The sequence below is a fragment of the Lepisosteus platostomus genome, chromosome 17 (genome assembly GCF_059453375.1).
Source record: "Lepisosteus platostomus isolate fLepPlt1 chromosome 17, fLepPlt1.hap1, whole genome shotgun sequence".
In the NCBI taxonomy this organism is placed as follows: Eukaryota; Metazoa; Chordata; class Actinopteri; order Semionotiformes; family Lepisosteidae; genus Lepisosteus; species Lepisosteus platostomus.
In genome coordinates, this window is record NC_142627.1 from 20293148 (window position 1) to 20312876 (window position 19729).

The 19729-nt window shown below is 41.7% G+C and overlaps 2 protein-coding genes across 2 annotated transcripts; one reads left to right on the top strand and one right to left on the bottom strand.

Annotated features, from left to right (window-relative positions):
- Positions 1-1412: 1412 nt before the first annotated feature.
- On the top strand, positions 1413-11149 carry polr1b (RNA polymerase I subunit B). Its single transcript, XM_088609814.1, has 15 exons — positions 1413-1615; positions 2526-2693; positions 3075-3221; positions 3314-3446; positions 4103-4239; positions 4745-4968; positions 5615-5786; positions 5879-6050; positions 6133-6414; positions 7238-7371; positions 7665-7835; positions 8364-8520; positions 8854-9050; positions 9374-9627; positions 9898-11149. The coding sequence occupies exons 1-15, from the start codon at positions 1439-1441 to the stop codon at positions 10778-10780; spliced, it is 3408 nt and encodes a 1135-aa protein (XP_088465940.1). The 5' UTR covers positions 1413-1438; the 3' UTR covers positions 10781-11149.
- Positions 10954-15010, bottom strand: nanp (N-acetylneuraminic acid phosphatase). The gene is made up of 2 exons (XM_088609815.1): positions 14758-15010; positions 10954-12531 (listed from the first exon to the last, which is right to left on the bottom strand). Exons 1-2 carry the CDS (start codon positions 14845-14847, stop codon positions 11896-11898), a joined length of 726 nt encoding a protein of 241 aa, XP_088465941.1. The 5' UTR covers positions 14848-15010; the 3' UTR covers positions 10954-11895.
- Positions 15011-19729: the final 4719 nt, after the last annotated feature.

Here is a 19729-nt window from a genome sequence, read left to right on the forward strand (position 1 = left end):
CACAACCAGGGTCTCAAAGTAGCACCAAATGTTGAAGAATAGAATTCAACTCCCTATCTCTGTTAATTCTCTCGGGATACATTTTGCATGAAATGATTATGCCCTGAAGAGAATTTTAAGACATTCACTGTTCTTCAATACATTTATTCTCTCTTTAGAAGTATGCTTCCACACATCGTGGTGTAGTTGTGTACTGTGGACTACTGTCCTTTAGTTGCTAAATGAAGGAGCAGAGGTGAGAGATATGATATACAGTGCCCTTCAAATACTGTTTCAAATGCTTGCATGGAATTACCTTAGATTAAAACTAATATGAACGATAAGATTAATATAAATCTCATGATCACAAGTACAAATAGCCTGACAATAAATCAAAAATACATTTTTATTTTGCTGTCTCAATGTTTGGAGAGCACGATATACAGTATAATATTTTGACAATACTGTGTGTGTGTGTGGGGGGTAATGACATGATTGTGACAAATTGAAACATCTTTTGAGATAGGATCTTTTATATTTCCTTGGGCATTCTAATACTTGTGTTGAGAGCTTAGACATTTTTGGCCTCCACCGTTGTTCCAGTACTGTGTCCTAACCATGCTTACTGCAGTATCAGTGCCTGTCTCAGGTTGATGGAATATAAAAAGAGAACTGGGAGTTATTATGCAATGACATGCAATATGGCCAGCTTCTTGCACAGTAACAATAAAGTTACACGTATAAATAAAATGATATGCCTTGTATATATTGTAGATGGATTTTTCTCTTCAGCTCACTGACAACATCTCTGCAGGGGGACTTAAACAAACAAACCTCTGGTAGGATTACAGTCACATACTACATTATACACGTGTTAGCAAAGCTCATATCACGTACGAAATCACATGACTTCAAACATACAAAGGAACAAGTAATAGTTTATTCCATGCTAAAAGAAGAAGAAGAAAGAAAACACAACGTTTCGGCCGTGGAGCCTTCTTCAGATGTGACGTGTGCGTTTTCTTTCTTCTCTTTTCAGCGTGGAATAAACCTGTTACTTGTTCCTTTGCAGCCTACGCTTGCTAACGCAGCTGCCCACCATGACTTCAAACATGACAAACAACGCCTAGTTGCGCTCTCAACCTTTAAACATGATGCTCCGGCACTTGTCGCTCGTTGGACCTCTCTAAAGGTATTCAGTTTCATACAGTACGTTCATACAGCAAGGTCCATATGAACCCATTGCAGTTTTATTCTCAGATAAAGTCTAAATCCCGAAGCACACATTCTCATACTAGAGAATCGCGGGTGTCTAAGGGACCTAAGGAGATACGAGCTATGCTATAGCTCCCGAGCAAACAGCCCTTTGGAGGACCAACAGCAACAGCAAGAGCAAACCGATCGAATCTGAGTCAAGGAAACTCTGTGGTGCTTCCGGCTGCTTCCGCTGCCATTAAATATGGAGTCCACGTTAGGACGGGGTGGTCCGTGCTCCGGTCCGAGTCTGAAGAACTTGACTGAACCGGGTTTCGGAATTCCTAAAAATGAGCAGCATCCAGCCGTGCAAGAGCTTTGCCGAGCGCACATTGATTCGTTTGATCAAGCGGTCACCGACGGGCTTTGTCGTGTTGTGCAGGTTAGTGGCTGTTAGTTTCCCGTACTCCAGGTTCACGTGTTTACAGAGCTGAGTATCCCACGTGGGGCAGGCTTGTGCAAGAATGCAGTTATTTTGTTAAAAATACCACTATACAATTTAACAAACTGGTAAAGGTGTGGGCAGATGCGAGCCAGTAGCGTCATAGTCCTAAAGCAATACGGTTCTGACTTACTTTTCAGGTGCTTAAAATAAGTAGTGAATTATTTCAAGAGCTGAACAGCAATGACTGGGCAGGGTTGATAGTATTTTAATATTCCTCATTTGGGCAAAACAGTAAAATAATAGGTTGTTTATTATTAATTATAATATTAGTGCTTTTCTGGACACTCCACTCACAGCGATTTGCAGGTAATGGGGACTCCCCATCACCACCAGCGATGTGTAGCCCACATCTGGATAATGCGACGGCAGCCCAAGTGCGCCAGTACTCTCACCACACATCAGCTATCAGTGGGGAGGAGAGCAGAGTGATGAAGCCAGTTCAGAGATGGGGATGATTAGCAAGCTATGACAGGTAAAGTCAGGGGGGGAATTTGGCCAGGATACTGTCCAAAATCCCTACTCTTTTCAAGAAATGCCCTGGGATTTTTAATGACCACAGAGAGTCAGGACTTCGGTTTTACGTTTCATCCAAAGGACGTCACTGTATAGTGACACAGTAGAGTGTCCCCATCACTGTTCAGGGGCATTAGGCCCACACAGACTGCAGGGTGAGCGCCCCCTACTGGTCCCGCTATCATCTCTTCCATCAGCAACCTTAGCTTTCCCTAAGCTTTGCTTTGTGTTTAACAAAGCACGTTTCTTCAGACTTCACCAAAAAAAAAAAAAAACCTTTTGCATCCAGGTGCGGTTTTTATTATGTGTTTCTGATTTCCTTTTTCTTTTTTAGGCCATCCCACCACTGGAGTTCATGTTTAAGAATGATCGTATTACCCTGGCATTTGAGGAGGTCACAATCAGCAACCCGGTGGTCACTAAGGGAACGATCTGTCGTGACCTGAGAGTTTTCCCTGCAGAATGTAGGGGTAGGCGCACCACCTACAGAGGGAAATTAGTAGTAAGTGCCACCTTGACTTGCTCTTAAAAATCACGCACATAAGGAAAAGCAATTCGTATCTCATAAAGGTGTTTTACTGTCCTTTGTAAACTTAACATAACTATGGTGAAAATTGCATTTTTCGACAACTTAACTACAAGTTAGACAACTGTAACAGCTAATTTCACTCCTCATTGCATTTAGTTAATTAATTGAACTTGTATGCAGCTGGTTCAAAATATATGGTTTTATAATGGATAATAATAATAGTTATCTTAACCATGGTGTGTTATGTGAGAGGAAACATACATAATTGCTAAAATGTTCAGTATTGAATTTATAGTAACGATAATCAGTCAATTTTGATGATATTTACTTTTTTCTTTTGCTTTGTGTTTCAAGGCAGGTGTCAACTGGTCAGTGAATGGCATTCCCAAAGGGATTATCAAGCAGTCTCTCGGTTGGGTGCCAATCATGGTGAAGTCCAAGCTCTGCAATTTGCACGGTCTGTCTCCAAAAGAGCTCATTGCACATCATGAGGAAGCAGAGGTTGTGAATTGCTTTATGGACATGTGAACATCTTTTGCTGCATGATCCGTTCCTTCGGTTCAGTTTCTAACATCGCCTTCTGTGTGTGACAGGAAATGGGAGGGTATTTTATCATCAATGGAATTGAGAAGGTAATTCGACTGCTGATCATGCCCAGGAGGAACTTCCCTATTGCAATGGTGAGGCCTAAATGGAAGAGCAGGGGCCAAGGTTACACACAGTACGGTAAGATTCACATGTTTGAATTTCCAAATTAGACCCTGAAAACCTTTTATTTCAAAAATTTGATTTATTTTGTGTAAATGGCACGACAAGAGACTAGCAATTAGCACAATATGCAAGGGCACCAGACACAGAAGACTGAAGAAAAGGGGTAAAGGAAATAAATGTCATTTTGGCCACTGCAGTGTGTTCGTGGACTTCACCACAATAGCATAGATAGTCTTTTTAAAATGTTTTAATCCTTCATTGCTGATAGGAACAATTGTTCCGTGGCACAGTGATACAGGGTGAAATTTTAGGGAGCTGTCAGTGTTGCAGACGGAGGCAATGTGACAGAATAGGATGTCACATGTTTTCTGTAGTGTGGGATAGTGGTGCAGTGTTCAGCATTGGTGCTTCGTAGCGCTGGGGTTTAACTCTGGACCTGGGATGCTACCTGTGTGGTGCTATCAAGAAAATTGGCCCTGGTGTGAGTGTACATTTTTGTCTGTTTTTGCCCTACGAAGGAGTGGCATCCTGTCCAGGGTGTATCCTGCCTTGTGCCTATTGCTTGCTGGGATAGGCTCTCCTGCGACCATGAATTGGAAAAAGCAGTTGGAAAATGGATGGATGTTTTTTGTAACTTGAATTTAACATTTTGACATGTTTTCTCCCTTCAGGTGTTTCAATACGCTGTGTAAAGGAGGAACACACAGCTATTAACATGAATCTACACTATCTGGACAATGGAACGGTGATGGTGAACTTCATCTACCAGAAGGAGCTCTTCTTCATTCCTCTGGGATTTGCCTTAAAGGTGATTTTCAAGATTGAGGTCTTATGTTGTCCCAGTGGACTCAAAATATTTCCAGATTTCTTAGATCCATAGTGAATCACATCAAGGCCAGTAGCAATGTAACAACTGCATGTATGGGGAGGATAAAAACTGTTTCATGAACATTCTGCACAACATAGCAATGGAATTATACACAAAATTACACAGAACCATCACGGTAACAACACTACACACCAGAGGTTCCTAGAAAGCGTGCTGCGATTTCCCGGGCTGCTGATGTAGCCTGTGGTGTGCACTGTCGTTGCCCGTGGGGAATGTATTAAGCACAGTCCTTTTTGTGTATACCACACTACGTGACCTCATGCTATCTGTTTTATGTGAAGATTATTTGAAGCGGCTTGTTAACTTTGTAGGCCCTGAATAGCCTTCCTAAAAGAGGGAAGGTGAATGTGATGCCGTCTTAAAATGAGAGCGGTGCTGGCTTGACAAGGTGCTAGTGATGTTGTTCTGTCTCTTGTATGCCTAGGCGCTGGTGGAGTTTACAGATTACCAGATCTATCAAGAGCTGATCAAAGGGAGGGAGGAGAACTCTTTCTACAAGAACTGTGTGTCAGAGATGCTGCGCATGGTGATGGAGGAGGGCTGCACCACCAGGAAGCAGGTGCTGAACTACCTGGGGGAGAGGTTCCGGGTCAAGATGCTCCTGCCGGAGTGGTACTCCAATGAACAGTGCGCAGAGTTCCTTCTGGGGTACGTCCTTACTGCAGCCTGGCATTGTACCGGTACTGGAATCTGAAATCTGGAAAATGGGCCCTTACCTGGTGGCACGTGTGCATCCAGTGCTGGTTTCTTAGTCATACCGTGGTATGACTTAGCCATACTCTGTTTTCTATGTTTGTAGTTTCTTTTTCCTGCAGCAGATCCAGCTCCCACAGGGACAGGAGGGTGGCAGACGCAGTTTCATTAGGTCCACTAAAACTGGCTTTGTGCCCTTCCAGTTATCGATCGGGGAGTTTGTGATTTTTACAGTTACACACCTTTGTGTACTGGGGTGATATCTGGAGATGGGCGCACTGCAGATGCCTACGGGTCTGTGCACAGAAGTACTCACTGGTTGTCCTAGCTTAATCGATTTTGTTAAAAAAAAAACTTATGAGAATCATGAACAATTCAGAAAAAATCTGATCTTAAAAGAGGCATTTGATGAACAGAGTTGTAGTTTAAAGAACGGACTCTGTCTCCCTTTGATGCCTTCATCGACATAACTATTTTTCTAACAGAGCCATTTAATTCTCGGCTCAGGTGTGCACCACTGGTCCCATGAACTTTGTACTACCTATAGCCTTGAATAGCGTTGTCTGTGGTACTACCTGCATTTCCTTCTTTCTGGCTGCAGGCAGTGCCTCTGCATTCACCTGAAGTCCAATGTGGAGAAGTTCTACCTGCTGTGTCTGATGACGCGAAAGCTCTTCAGCTTTGCCAAGGGAGGGTGCATGGAAGAAAACCCAGACAGCTTGATGTGTCAAGAAGTGCTTACCCCCGGCCAGCTTTACTTAATGTTTTTAAAAGTAAGCCTTTCCTTACACATGATCCTATGATCTTTCTTCCCGTCACCCTGTTCCTGTGTTTGTCTGAAAATGAGTGCTCCTTTTTTTTACAGGAGAAAATGACAGCTTGGTTATATTCAGTGAAAATTACAATGGACAAAAAAGCACAGAGAGGCAACTGCACGTTGAATTCGGACAGTCTTGCGAAAATATTCAATTCAGGGTTTGACCTGACCAGACCCTTTGAGTATCTCTTGGCCACAGGAAACCTTAATTCAAAAACAGGTAAGGTGTATTACCTAATACTAGTTTTATGTGTATTAAGTGTGGTGATTACACTTTTTACATGATATGTGTTTGCTTTCAGGGCTGGGGATGCTGCAGAACTCTGGCCTGTGTGTTGTGGCCGACAAGCTGAACTTCATCCGCTACCTGTCTCACTTCCGCTGCGTGCACCGAGGAGCGGCTTTCTCCAAGATGAGGACCACGTCCGTCCGTCGGCTTCTGCCCGAGTCCTGGGGGTTCCTGTGCCCTGTCCACACCCCTGATGGAGAGCCGTGTGGGCTGATGAACCACATGACTGCCCAGTGCAAGATTGTGTCCCAGGCCCTGAGCACGACTTCCTTCCCTGCGCTGCTCTGCTCGATTGGTGAGTGTGCCTTTCAGAAGAACGTGTGGAGCTGCCCCCTTCTGCATTCAGTTTTCAGCACTTGACCGTCCACAAAGAAAGTCAAGGTGGAAGAATTTTAGGCTGTCATAAAGGTTTAATGGTCCTCAACAGGGAACAACAGCATTGGATTTACGCTGATGACTCTTGTTTAACACTGTTCGTAAAGCATCTCTGAAATTGGGCGTTAAGGCCCAAGGACACTCATCTTGAAGGAGTGTTTGAAACAAATTGAGAACAGCGTTTGGCTGTCACATCATTAGCAGAATGTTGACCTTATTGCTGGACGAACTGCTATTCATAAATGTTAATGACTGCAAAATCCTATTGATGACTGCACATTGATGAATACCTCCCAAGGTCAGATATGAGCTAGTGACAAACAAAAAAATCAGATCACAAGAAAGTAATGTGAATATTGTGCTTAAAAAGTTCACCTTTCCCCCAGAAATGCAACTTTTGTGTATGGTATATGGTTTTGTCTTGTAGCTACACACTGGGATTTCGTTAAAAGGTTGTGATAAAGATTTTGTTTCATTTATCACTGTTTGGTTGTTTAATAATATCACGTGCCCCAAAACACCCTTTCCCTTACCTTGTTTCTGTTGTGCTGCCATTCTAATCATTACTCAATTTGAAACACCTGCCAATGGCAATCAAGGAACAATTCTGCTGATGATATCATCGAAAAGGAGATGGAATGCATTCTTTGAACTACGTCTGTCCATCAGATGCTTTGCAACGTACTTCTGTGAATAGAGCCCTGGGTGTCTGTATGAGTTAGTGCTGAGCTGTCTGTCTCCAGGTGTCACCCCTGTCGATGGCACTCCCAGCCAGCCCTACTCCGAATGCTACCCTGTAGTTCTGGATGGTGCCATGGTGGGCTGGGTGGAGAAGGACCTTGCGCCAGCGGTAGCCGACACCCTACGTAATTTTAAGGTAGGTTGAGTGTTCCTGTATACGTAAGGCAATATCTTTCCTTCCTTATCAAGACTGGAAGCATCACCTTACATATGGAAGTACATGAAAGCTGTCTAAGGACCTAGCTTCTGTTTGTCATGGGAAATGTTGAACTTTTCTTTTAAAACGAGATACATGGGTAATGGTGAAAGAGTTTGTTGAGACGGAAATTCGAATTCAGCCATGGCTGCCTGCTGTTTTGGTGGATGAGGCCCGGCAGTGTCCTGCAGTCTGGAAGAGGTTTGTCTGATGGTTGTCTGCCCACTGTGCAGGTGTTGAAGGAGAAGAGGGTGCCTCCCTGGACAGAAATTGTCCTGGTGCCCATGACGGGCAAGGCCAGCATCTACCCTGGGCTGCTCATCTTCACCACGCCCTGCCGCATGGTGAGGCCAGTCCGCAACCTGGCCCTGGGGAAGGAGGAGCTGATTGGCACCTTTGAACAGGTACAGCACAGGGCCAGAGGGAGCTGCTCTGCGCACATCAGCTTCTTGATACCGTTGGACAAGGGGATGCAGAGTTTAAGCACAAAAGGGATTTACTATAGGTAGCTGTGCTGCAGTCTTAAGCTGAGTTGTGGGGAAAAAATAATTATTTAAAATATTTATTTAGTGTGGACTTTCTCCTGCAACAAAGTCTTGTCTTTTCTGTTTTTCAGCATCAAATGTAACTTTGCAGCTAGTGCATCTTGACACAGATTTTCACTTGAACGTCTATAGTTTCACAGACGACGATTAGCTGTAGTCTTAGGCCTGATTACCTAAAATAACATATGCTGTCCAGGATTAATGGTAATGCAATTAATGGTAGGTTCTGTGAAATCACTAGACAATCTCGTAATCTTTCGAGTACTGATATTTTAAAGTTTGTAATTAAGGTTACATTATGTATGTTCTGTTTCTGGGATGTAGTGATTCATATAGCAGCTTAACTAAACAGGTGTAACTGAAACATGTACTTATCTTTTGTCCTAGCTGTACACAGACATTGGGATATTTGAAGATGAGCTTGTGCCTGGAGTGACAACACATCAGGAGCTGTTTCCTCACAGCATGCTGAGTGTGGTGGCCAACTTCATTCCTTACTCCGACCACAACCAAAGTCCTAGGAACATGTACCAGTGCCAGATGGGTAAGACAGCCCTTAGTCATTTACACATTTGGCTTTGCCAGACACACAGTGGCAGGTTTTAAGTGATGTAATTTATGCCTTCTTGAGAGTACTTTAAGTTTTCAGATTGCACAACTTTGGGAATTATATATTATTGCTGGACTAAATACTGTGTGTTACTTAATGCTGAAATGCTTGTGGCCAAGGAAACACTAAACCAGAGCATTAAAAGTGTTTTTAATAAAAGACTATTGTGTATTTAGTAGGTTTTAGTAGTGAGAGGGTTTTGGTCAGGAATGGTGTATTAGGCTAAACTTAAGTAATGTGTGCATTATATGTATCCTATCTTCCCAGGCAAACAGACCATGGGCTTTCCCTTGCATTCGTTCCAGGAGCGCTCTGATAATAAGCTTTACCGCATTCAGACTCCCCAGAGCCCTCTAGTCAGGCCCTCCATGTATGATTACTACAACATGGACAACTACCCCATTGGGACTAACGCTATAGTGGCTGTCATTTCCTATACTGGGTATGACATGGAAGACGCAATGGTAAGCTGATGGACCAGAACGGCTTTTTGTGTTTAAATCCAAGTAATTTCATAATTGCATTTTATGAAAAAAGTGTTTGAAACATTCTGTCCTTACAGTTAAGATATCTTACAGTACAGCGTGTTTTGCCTAGTGGACGTGTATCTGTGGTGAGCATTTTAAGCAGGTTTTTCCTTCTGTCCAAGACTTTCTCTTACAAGAAAGATGTCTGAAAAACAGTGCAGTCTTATCGGAGCGTGGCTTGGAGAGAGACCTCACGCTTGCCACTGTTTTCTACCACTATGCCTATAGCAACTACCACTTGCTCATTCTTTGTGATGCAGATTGTGAACAAGGCCTCATGGGAGAGAGGATTTGCTCATGGCTGTATTTACAAGACTGAGCTAATAGACCTGGATGAGAAGGTCAAGGGGGGAGAGAACTCCCTGGTGTTTGGAGTGAAGCCTGGAGATCCGAAGGTGATGCAGAAACTGGACGATGACGGCCTCCCACCAGTTGGGGCAGTATTGCAATATGGAGACCCTTTCTACAGCTACATCAACATCAACACCGGCCAGAGCTTTGTTAATTTTTACAAGTAAGTTGTCGAACAGAATTTAAAGCAGAAACACGTTAGCCTGTGTGATCCTCCAAAGTGCGTGGAAGGAATTCTATCAAGATTATATAAGCAACCAAAGTAGTTACTTGATTTGCAGTTGTGAGTATGAAGCATTTCCTCATTGTTTTTTAACTTAAAAATAATGCTTAAGTGGAATAGTACTGGACAGGTTTTCACAATATGCATTATTATTCAACATTGTTTCACACAAAACCACTTTAACTAGAATCCCAATTTCCTCTTACCTAGGAGTAAAGAAAGTTGTGTGGTGGACAATATAAAAGTCTGTAGCAACGACACGGGCACGGGGAAGTTTAAGCGCGTCTGCATCACCGTCAGAGTCCCTCGCAACCCCACCATTGGGGACAAATTTGCCAGCCGGCATGGGCAGAAGGGCATCCTGAGCCGGCTGTGGCCCACAGAGGACATGCCCTTCACCGAGAGCGGCATGGTGCCCGACATCCTCTTCAACCCCCATGGCTTCCCCTCCCGTATGACCATCGGCATGCTGATCGAGAGCATGGCGGGCAAGTCCGCGGCCATGCACGGCCTGTGCCACGACGCCACGCCCTTCACCTTCTCCGAGGAGCACTCGGCCCTGCAGCACTTCGGAGAGATGCTGAAGGCGGCCGGTTACAACTACTATGGGACAGAGCGGATGTACAGTGGGTTAAGTGGCTTGGAGCTGGAGGCCGACATCTTCATCGGGGTGGTCTACTACCAGAGGCTGCGGCACATGGTCTCGGATAAATTCCAGGTGAGGACTACGGGCGCCAGGGACAAGGTCACCAACCAGCCAGTTGGCGGCAGGAACATCCAGGGGGGCATCCGCTTCGGGGAGATGGAGCGGGATGCCCTCCTTGCCCATGGGACTTCCTTCCTGCTCCATGACCGCCTCTTCAACTGCTCGGACCGCTCGGTGGCCCAGGTGTGTCTGGATTGTGGCAACCTGCTGTCCCCCCTGCTGGAGAAGCCCCCACCCTCCTGGTCTGCCACCCGCCAGAGGAAGACGGTCTGCGCTCTCTGCAAGAAGAGCGATTCCATCGATGTTGTCTCCATTCCTTATGTCTTCCGCTACTTCATAGCCGAGCTGGCTGCCATGAATATTAAGGTCAAACTGGACATTAAGTAGCCCGTCCACTTTTGAAGTATTCAGAATGGAGGCTGTGGAGGAAACGAGGCCTGTGGCTACTTTTTAAAGGATTTAAACCTATTAAACTGGGATATGAAATCATGTGAAATACCTTAGCCCAGTCAATGAAGCATGGTTTTTCTAGTGTATATACGAGACTGACACTTAATCTGTTTGCTGTAATATATTATTTTTTATTTTTGAATCAAAGTATATTCTATGATGATATACTTTCTATTTAATATCCTTGTTGACACAGTTTGATCTCATCAGCGTCCTCCAAAGTAGAGCAACACAGTTTCTGTATTGTGATAAAAAGGTGGAATGAACAGTGTGTTGTGAAAAACAGAATAAAGCAAACTTCACCTACTTCAGTCACAGTTATATATTCCAGTGCTGGAACGGCTTTTGCTACAGGCTTGTTCCTTCTCTCTAGATGAGATGCTGCCATGAGCTAATCATTTGCAATCTGCTGCAAAAAGCAGGTTGCTCAGTTTTAACTTAACCTTTGCCCTACAAATAGTGTACTTTTGGCAAATTATGTAGTATGCTGAAAATTAGCACTAAAGATTCTAAAATTGATTATATTCCTGAATATGCAGAAGGTTTTCAAGGCATGCCACAGTAACTGTTGAGAAAAATGCAGTTCTTTCAGTGAAAATGGGAGCGAGAGTGAGGTTTCTATCCGCTGGAGATGTGTAAGAGAGGGAAGAGGCAAAAGATACGTTAGCAGCTTTTGCATTTAATATTGATTTCAGAAAAAAATAATTGGCAATAAAATTATTCAAGTTTAAGACTTTCTTGCATACAGTTTTTCTTAAGTGAACCCTGTAATGCTGTACAATCTACAATCCCAATATAAAAAATCCTAATTTTATATACTAAAAATATTTTTAGTGTCAAATATCCCAACATTTTGATTGTTTTTATTGCTTTCCCAAAGTGCCTAAAAACAATAAATTTGTTTTTATAACCTTTTCATAATGTCTTGGACCTCAGTTGGACCATTTACCCCTTACCTGTACTCATATTTCTTATCCATTAGACAGGTCTCAATCCAACAGCTTGAATGCATTATTGAATTAATCTTTTAAATTTTTGTTTCAAAACTCAATTTAAACCAATTTCATATCTTCCAGGATTCGCGGTAGTTCAAGCACTGTTGCAATGGTATAGTCTGGTGTAACTGCAGAGGCAGGTCTGTCGTTGGCGCTTACCCACACAGTGGCTCTGACCCCTGCAGTGCTGCCGCCTTGAATGTCCGTGTCCAGGGAATCTCCCACCATTATGCATTCAGAAGGCTTCACTGCCAGAATATCAAAGCAGTGGAGGAAGATGGAAAGCGCAGGCTTCTGTTCGGGATGCTCTCCGCCTACTACCACGGCATCGAACAGGTCGCCACACTGCACGGCCTCGATCTTCTCTCTCTGCGTCTGCGAGTCGCCGTTCGTCAGTAAAAGCAGTTTGTACTTCTTCCGCAGCTCCTCCAGCGTGGCTCGGACCGGGTCCGGTACTGCTAAGTGCTGCAAGCGCGTTGTTTTCCAGAGCTCGTAACACGCAGGCGCTAATGTGGGACTGGGACTCGTACCTTTGATTTCGCGTATAGCTTGATCCCAGTATGATGTTCTTACGTCGTCGATAGTGCTCACGGTAGGGTCGAATGATTCGTGCAGTAGCTTCAGTTTAAATCTGTCGCAGATTTCACCGATGTTGTCTTCATGGCCAAACGTATCCTTCAGGAGACGATGAACCTGTTTCAAATGGAGAGTGTTAACACGGCGAAAACTTTCTAAACGTGCCAACGGACATGTGAAGATCAGAAGTCGAGAAAAGGAAGGACATACGATGTCGCCCTAAGAAAGCGAATTCATCTCCTTGCGCCAATGCATCAATTGCAACGAAGTTGCGTATTTAGCATGGAGTTGTGGACTAAGATCAGTAGCTAGTACCGCACTATTGCGGGACCAGTCCCAGCTGCCTGATCAAATGCGACAAAAAAAAAGAACTGCAGAACAAAGTCGGAGATCGGCCGATCCCGTTCTTAGTAAGGTGATACGGGTTAAGCTGTTGTTCTACTAAGCAAAAATTAAAAGGGTCTCGGATTCAGAATATCTGAATTATTCTAACTGGGCCAATAATGATATATTTCAAATATTTTGCCTATCATATCAATCTAAAGTTGAATGCTCCTGATAATTTAATGAGTTTGTTTTTAATAAAAATTGATATATGCTACAATTCTTCAGATGAGAGCGTGTAATTGGCTAGGCGATGTTATATCAATTTCAATGCACTAAGTGACGAGTATAGCCGCTGTGGGGTATCACAGAGGCTGTAATTCTCTATGATAGGCCACATTTATATGTACGGGCTACAATACAGCTGAGGTAAACCTCGCGACCTTAATGTGCTACATTTGATGAACGTTACCTGTTAGTGTTTCCTCTTTATCCGTGTCTGATGTCTGTGGGCCTTGACAGTTCAGGGCAGATATTACAGTTCTGTTGAATAATGATGCTGCTTTTCCACAAGTTAAGCTACCGGACCCCCGACTACAATCCAAGGAAAGACCAAGGTTTTGTTAACCCTGGGTTCTCTACCACTGATTTCATTGTGGTGGCTGTACCAGAGCCCCGTTTAAGAGTGCTGTTCACAACTCGTCACTTTCACCGCATCCCCTCACCCCTCACACATACAGAGTTGTGTTTCACAGTAACAGAGCCTGGAACAAGCTGGAAACCACACCTAGAGAGCTCCCGGGGTTTTTAAAACAGCGGTTTGTATGTCTCTCATTTGGTCTGAGTAAGAGCCAGAAGCATCTCCGTGCTGTGTGCTGTCCTCCACAAGCTTGCTATATGTATGGACCGGGATGAACCACCTGGCCCGTTTCCAAGACATTCAACACACTGGCTGTTTCGACACCGTCATCACTGGACCACAGCTGCAGGAGAACCGGTCATAAATGATCACTTCTGAGAAGACTCCAATAAGAACATTTAATTTAATAAAGCCTTAGATTTAAAAACAAAAAAAATATTTTTTTACCTGCTTAAACCCTATTTCTTAATATCCCTGCTGCCGTCTAACCGCTTTCTTCCAGAGTAATTCACCTTTTATTATATATCTATCTGCCTGTAGCAGACTACAAGCTCTGCGTGCAATAGTAGGTGTCAAAGAGAGGCCACCTTCCCTCATGATTAGAACATCAGACACAGGTTTATTGTGCTGTGGAAGGAGTACAATTGTTGTTGAATATTACAATAAAGTTCCCAGCGAAGAACGCTAAAACCATTACGTGTTAACGTAATAAACTGCTCCTACATGCGATCCTGTGCTCCGCCTAGTACGGTACTAAATTGCACAGTCCGCAGCCAGAGCTGTACTAACTTCAGTCCTGCACTTTGATATCCTCTAGGGCAGCAGCTGTTAATTCGGGTCTGCTGCAATTCGGGACATTTCTACTATTGACATTAAAGCGTTTTGGTATTTACCTAGCGTAGCGGAGTTGCATGCTAGGCACGGGATAACCCCGTTAGTGCTCTGCTTTCGGGTCATTTAATTAACACACTGTCCGATTGTTCTTATTGTTATTCACTTTATAAACCCACAAGCCATAAAGCCCGCAGCAAACGTGGCCAAAAAACGTTTTTGTTTTCTATTTCCGGAAACGTGCGCTAGCCGTCTCCTATCAGTGCATGCAAGCTCAAATAATCGAGCTCAACTAAGGAAATACATCAGAATTCTATAAATTGCTAAGCAAACCACTACACAATATATGGCCAAATACTAAGAATACCATTACAGTAAAAACAAAAGCAGACTATTAGATTTTTGTACCACAATCTTAATCTTAAATCGCAAAAGTTGAACAGGCTGACCCCATTATATAGTGTAATTTGGTGGATAAAAGTGAATGTTAAAATGTACAATTTGCAAATCCAACTAATGACTCCTCTCATTTATTTTTATTCACTTACCTTTTGAATCGCTATTTTACCTACACCGGCTGTGTCTATGAGAGTGTTGTCCAAGTCAAACAAAATAGCCTTTAATCCATTACTCCCCATTCCTAATGCTTTGCTAATATAACACTAACAAGCAAACACAGATACTACTGATAATAACTGCTGCTAACGTCTAAAAATGAAAAGCAAAAGCTACAATATTTACAGTAAGCCGGAAGCAAAGCGTGGCACGTTTGTAGCCATGCCTTCGCAGGTGCATATGGGAAATGTAGTTCTCAGTACGTGAAAAGGGAGAAATGCGGAAGGTGAAGGTCTGCATATTATCAATACTTCTCTCCATCAATACTGGAGTGGGGTCTTTAACACACTGATCTTCTCACTTTCAGAGCGGGGTCTTTAATAATGTCTCATGTTCTTTGTGCTCTAGATCACTCCTATTGTTTTGTCTCTTATTGCTCTGAGCATTGCATTGTGGCTAAATACACACGTCTGAGCAGGACTGAGAGACATTTTGGTATATTTCACATACATTCTTAAACTGTTTATAAGCATGCATTGTGATCAGAAAACTAAAAACTACTCTATTGTATCTAGACTGTAGGAAATGCTGTCATACATTTTAAAACAATGGATAGAATGGTTAGCAATATGTAAATACGAGTTCATGATTAAGATCATGCCAGAGGAAATCAAAGCAATAATTACACATTCCTCTCTGTGTTGATCTCCAGAGTGTATTCGTCCATGCAGTGTCCTCAGCTTGCCTTCTCAGCAACCATGCTGGCTGGGCAGAAAGGGTAAATAGCCACCTGAGGTATGCTTTACGATAGCTCTTTTTCTGATGCATATCACTGTACATTACAGAAATAGTTCATTTCACAAACATATTCTGATAAAAACAAACTATGAAATGTATGTTGGCCTGCCCGAAACAATTACTAACCAACAGATGGTTTGAACTTAACATGGCACAGGAAATGACATCCTTAGTAAAGCCAACTCTTCTAATCAGCTGTGAGTATCAGCCAACAAGTCAGATACTGAAATGTGCAGTGCTAGTATCACATTTAGACACTAAAAATACATGGGAATTACCATGACAGTTTGCTTAAATAAAATATATAATACTATACTTTAACTATTTAATACAAATGAGTCGACTGTATTTTTCAAGTTTATAGAGTGTATTTTACTTGATGTTCACAAATTGATGCCTTTTGCTTCTATATACTGTAGGATTCTTGTTCTGACAGTCAAATAGGATAAGGGTGAACACATGCATTTTAGAGTAGCAGATGCAAACTGCTTCTTACCAGGAACTGAAGTCGGTTGATCACAAACAACCCCACAGCAGAGACAGAAATACATCTGCCCATTCAACTCAAGAGGAAACCTTGATAATTTATTTAGCAATAGCAAAAAAGTGCTTAAAATCTTCTTGAACTTATTAAACAATAATCTTCTTCTCTGTGTGCGCGTTTTATGTATTTCAACAATCAAATAAGAATATACGCTGAAATGCTTTATGTCCTTGAATTTCTCCTTAAACTTAAATTTAAAGTAGAATGACAATATCCATCCATCCATCCATTTTCCAACCACTTTATCCATTATAGGGCTGCATGTCAGCTGGAGCCTATCCCAGCAATACAACAGGCACAGGACAGGGTACACCCTGGATGGGATGCCATAAGCTGACAATATATACTCCTGAATATCTATTAAGCCTTTATTTGTAACTTAATCACTTAATCAAAATCATATGATTGGAGTCCAGATCTATATTCTATATTCAATGCTGCACATTGGTGGTGGTGGAGGTTTCCCCATTACCTGTAAAGCGCTTTGAGTGGCGTGTCCAGAAAAGTGCTATATAAGTATAAGAAATGATTAATTAAATTAAACTGTTTCAAGTTTTTTTTAAGTAGCAAAACTAAATCACTCCTCTCAGGAACTTTTTCTATACCCTCAGCTCCATACACACCATAAACAGCCTCCATTATTAAAGGGATTTTGCCCATTAACACACTGCACTTTGAAACCCCTGCTAAATCCTCCATTCAGCTCATGTTTGTTCCCCATCACGCTGTTTTCAGTCGAAAGACGGTCTTTGTTGATCAAATCATCAATGTCAGTTGACTTCAGTGGTTCAATTGTGGCGACACCAGGCAATGACATCAATCAATCAATGTTACTGGTCATCTTTATATATGTTCTTTCACTTTTTGAAACACCATTTCTAAATTAATCATGCTAATAGCTACAGATCTTTGAATTCCCCTTAAGTGCTGGCCATGGGGTCCACTAAGGGTCTGAGGTACTCAAGGCTCAAATACTGCTGTCAATATGTAACCCTAAGGTCATTAACATGAAGACAATGTTATGTTTCACTCAGGCTTATAGTAACACAGGATGCTTATGAATTGAGAAATACAAAAACATGTTTTCAAAATCTTAAAGGTTGGAGATGATAATCACATGAAAGATACAAAGTATTTCAGAAATGTATTATGTTATCTACGACTACAGCATCTATAAATTGATATGTCTATGACGTAAATACAGCCCTAAAAATAAATTCTTCAACTTGCATGATAAAAAACCTTTTTCGGAATGTGGTTCCCTGAAGTCCTTCTGATTAATCAGATAGGCTTTATGAAAATATTCTGAACTTAAATACTAACAAAGCTTGTATTTTACAAATACAGTACTTTATTAATGTATACTGTGTTTATAAAAGGTTTAGAAGAAGCCTAAGGAATGGAAGAAATAATTATTCATACTCAAATTTATCACTTCACTTTAATTCCTGAACTCTAAACATAAGCAATTAAAAAATATATATACTTTGTCATATATTTTGTATCTTTCTAAATGTGCTTAACTTTTAAAACTCAGTACAAAAGGTAATAATAGTTACAATAAGCACAATTCTAATATATGTATACATTGTATGTACATTGTATGTAATATGTAACGTATATGAGTAGATGGCTTAAACAGTGTTTAAATGTTTTGTAGTGGTTTTGGGAGATTTAGTTTAATTCTGAAAACTGCATTTGTGTCACAAATGAAAACTTTCAACCTGTCTGTACTAACATAAGGATGCATAACATGATCCTGTCCATCCATCAATCCATTATCTATCCACATTATTCAATCCAGGGTTAGAGGGGAGCTGGCATCTATCCCGGCAAACTATAGACGCAAGGCAGGATACACCCTGGACAGGACGCCTGTCTATTGCGGTTCTGACTGAGACACAGACACCCACTTGCTCACACCAGGGCCAATTTTCCCAGGAGCCAGTTAACCTACCAGTATGCCAGTGGACTGTGGGAGGAAACTGGAGCACACGGAGGAAACCCACACGAAAATAGAGCGAACATGCAAAATCCACTTAGAGAGAACCCAGGTCCCCACCACTGTGAAGCACCAATGCTACCCACTGCGCCTCCATGCCACCACAACGTGAACCCTGAGTACAAAAATAATATGAAAGCTCCAGATGATCCCCTAAGGAGCATGCACTGATGCGGTTACAAACAAATACAGGATACAAATCGGGCAATGAATAAGACATGCTGCAAACAGAATCACTAATCGCCGAGTCAAACCTTGAAATACTTACGACCTCAGTTATGTCCTTTCAATCCTTTTTAATCTCTCTGCAAACCTCTTATTTGACTTAAAGCTGAGGTACACAGGGTGGTAATATTAAAGTAATTGAAAAGCCATGCACTTACTGTCTAAAGGTTTGTGTTTTAACTGCAGGCAGCAATTGAGTAAATCCGCGAGGTTCCCCCGAGTGCCACACTTCTCAGAATTTGTCTTGTAATGCTCACTAGGGGGCAGTAGCTCCCTACTTTATTGAATTAAGAAATACCTTTGAACAGGGGTTTCCAGTCCTGGTCCTGGACAGGGCTGGTGTGTCTGCACGTTTTCAAATTGTCTGCAGCACCTGAAGAGATGGGAGAAGGTGAAAAATAAACATTTTGGTTTGGCTTTTAAAGAGCTGATATGGAAACCAGACACTCCAGCCTTCCAGGACCAGGACTGGACAGCCTAGATCTTACTCTGTCCTGAGTTATTTGTTTGACTTTCATGGTCTTAAACACAAATAGGACTTGGAACTGACTAAATCTGAAATGATCACAGTGCAGTTACCTCAAAACATACTAGACAATATTAACCCATTCATTTAATATTATGACAAACAAAACAAGCATTGCAATGCAGCCACAAAGAAATATAGATTTAAACATTTAGAGAAAGAACATTCTTATATATGTTAAAATATCACACGTACTTAACTAAAGATCTATACTGTACTCTTTAATTGTTGTGAAAATTATTATATAAGTCACTGTCCATACAAATGCTTTGTATGTCAGTTGCACTTTTTAGCATTATTTTATTAAACAATAAACAGAGTAAATATAATATTGATTATATATTATAATTAATTAATCATTTGTAAGGTCTGTTTTTACTTTAATGGTGGTTACATTCAAATCTAGAAACATTTTTTGTGGAAGTATATTTCATGTTGGAGTGTTAGAATTATTATGCATAGATACATAGAAATGTAATTGTCCTGTAAACCATTGCACATAAAAACAATTCTCCTAATATCGTGTAGATACAGTGATTCAAATTTGGTCTTTTTATTTTTTACAGAAATGGAGGACATATATAAGAACAGTATATGTATCTATATATTACACTATATAAAAACTATTACAAATGAGACTGTTCAAACACATCTTGCTTTTTAGTTGTTTGAAGACCGATGATCAAACAATCCTACCAAAGTGTTTCTTAAAGGATCTTTCTTTCAGCTTCAGTGCCAGTTAGAGATGTTTGTTCCAGACCTTCTCTCTGTGTGTCTAAATGCTGTTTTTAAGTCCTTGTATCATCTATTTTGAGCATGTCCACTGGATTAAGTTGGTCAAGACATTTCAGGATTTAAAAAAAAAACCTT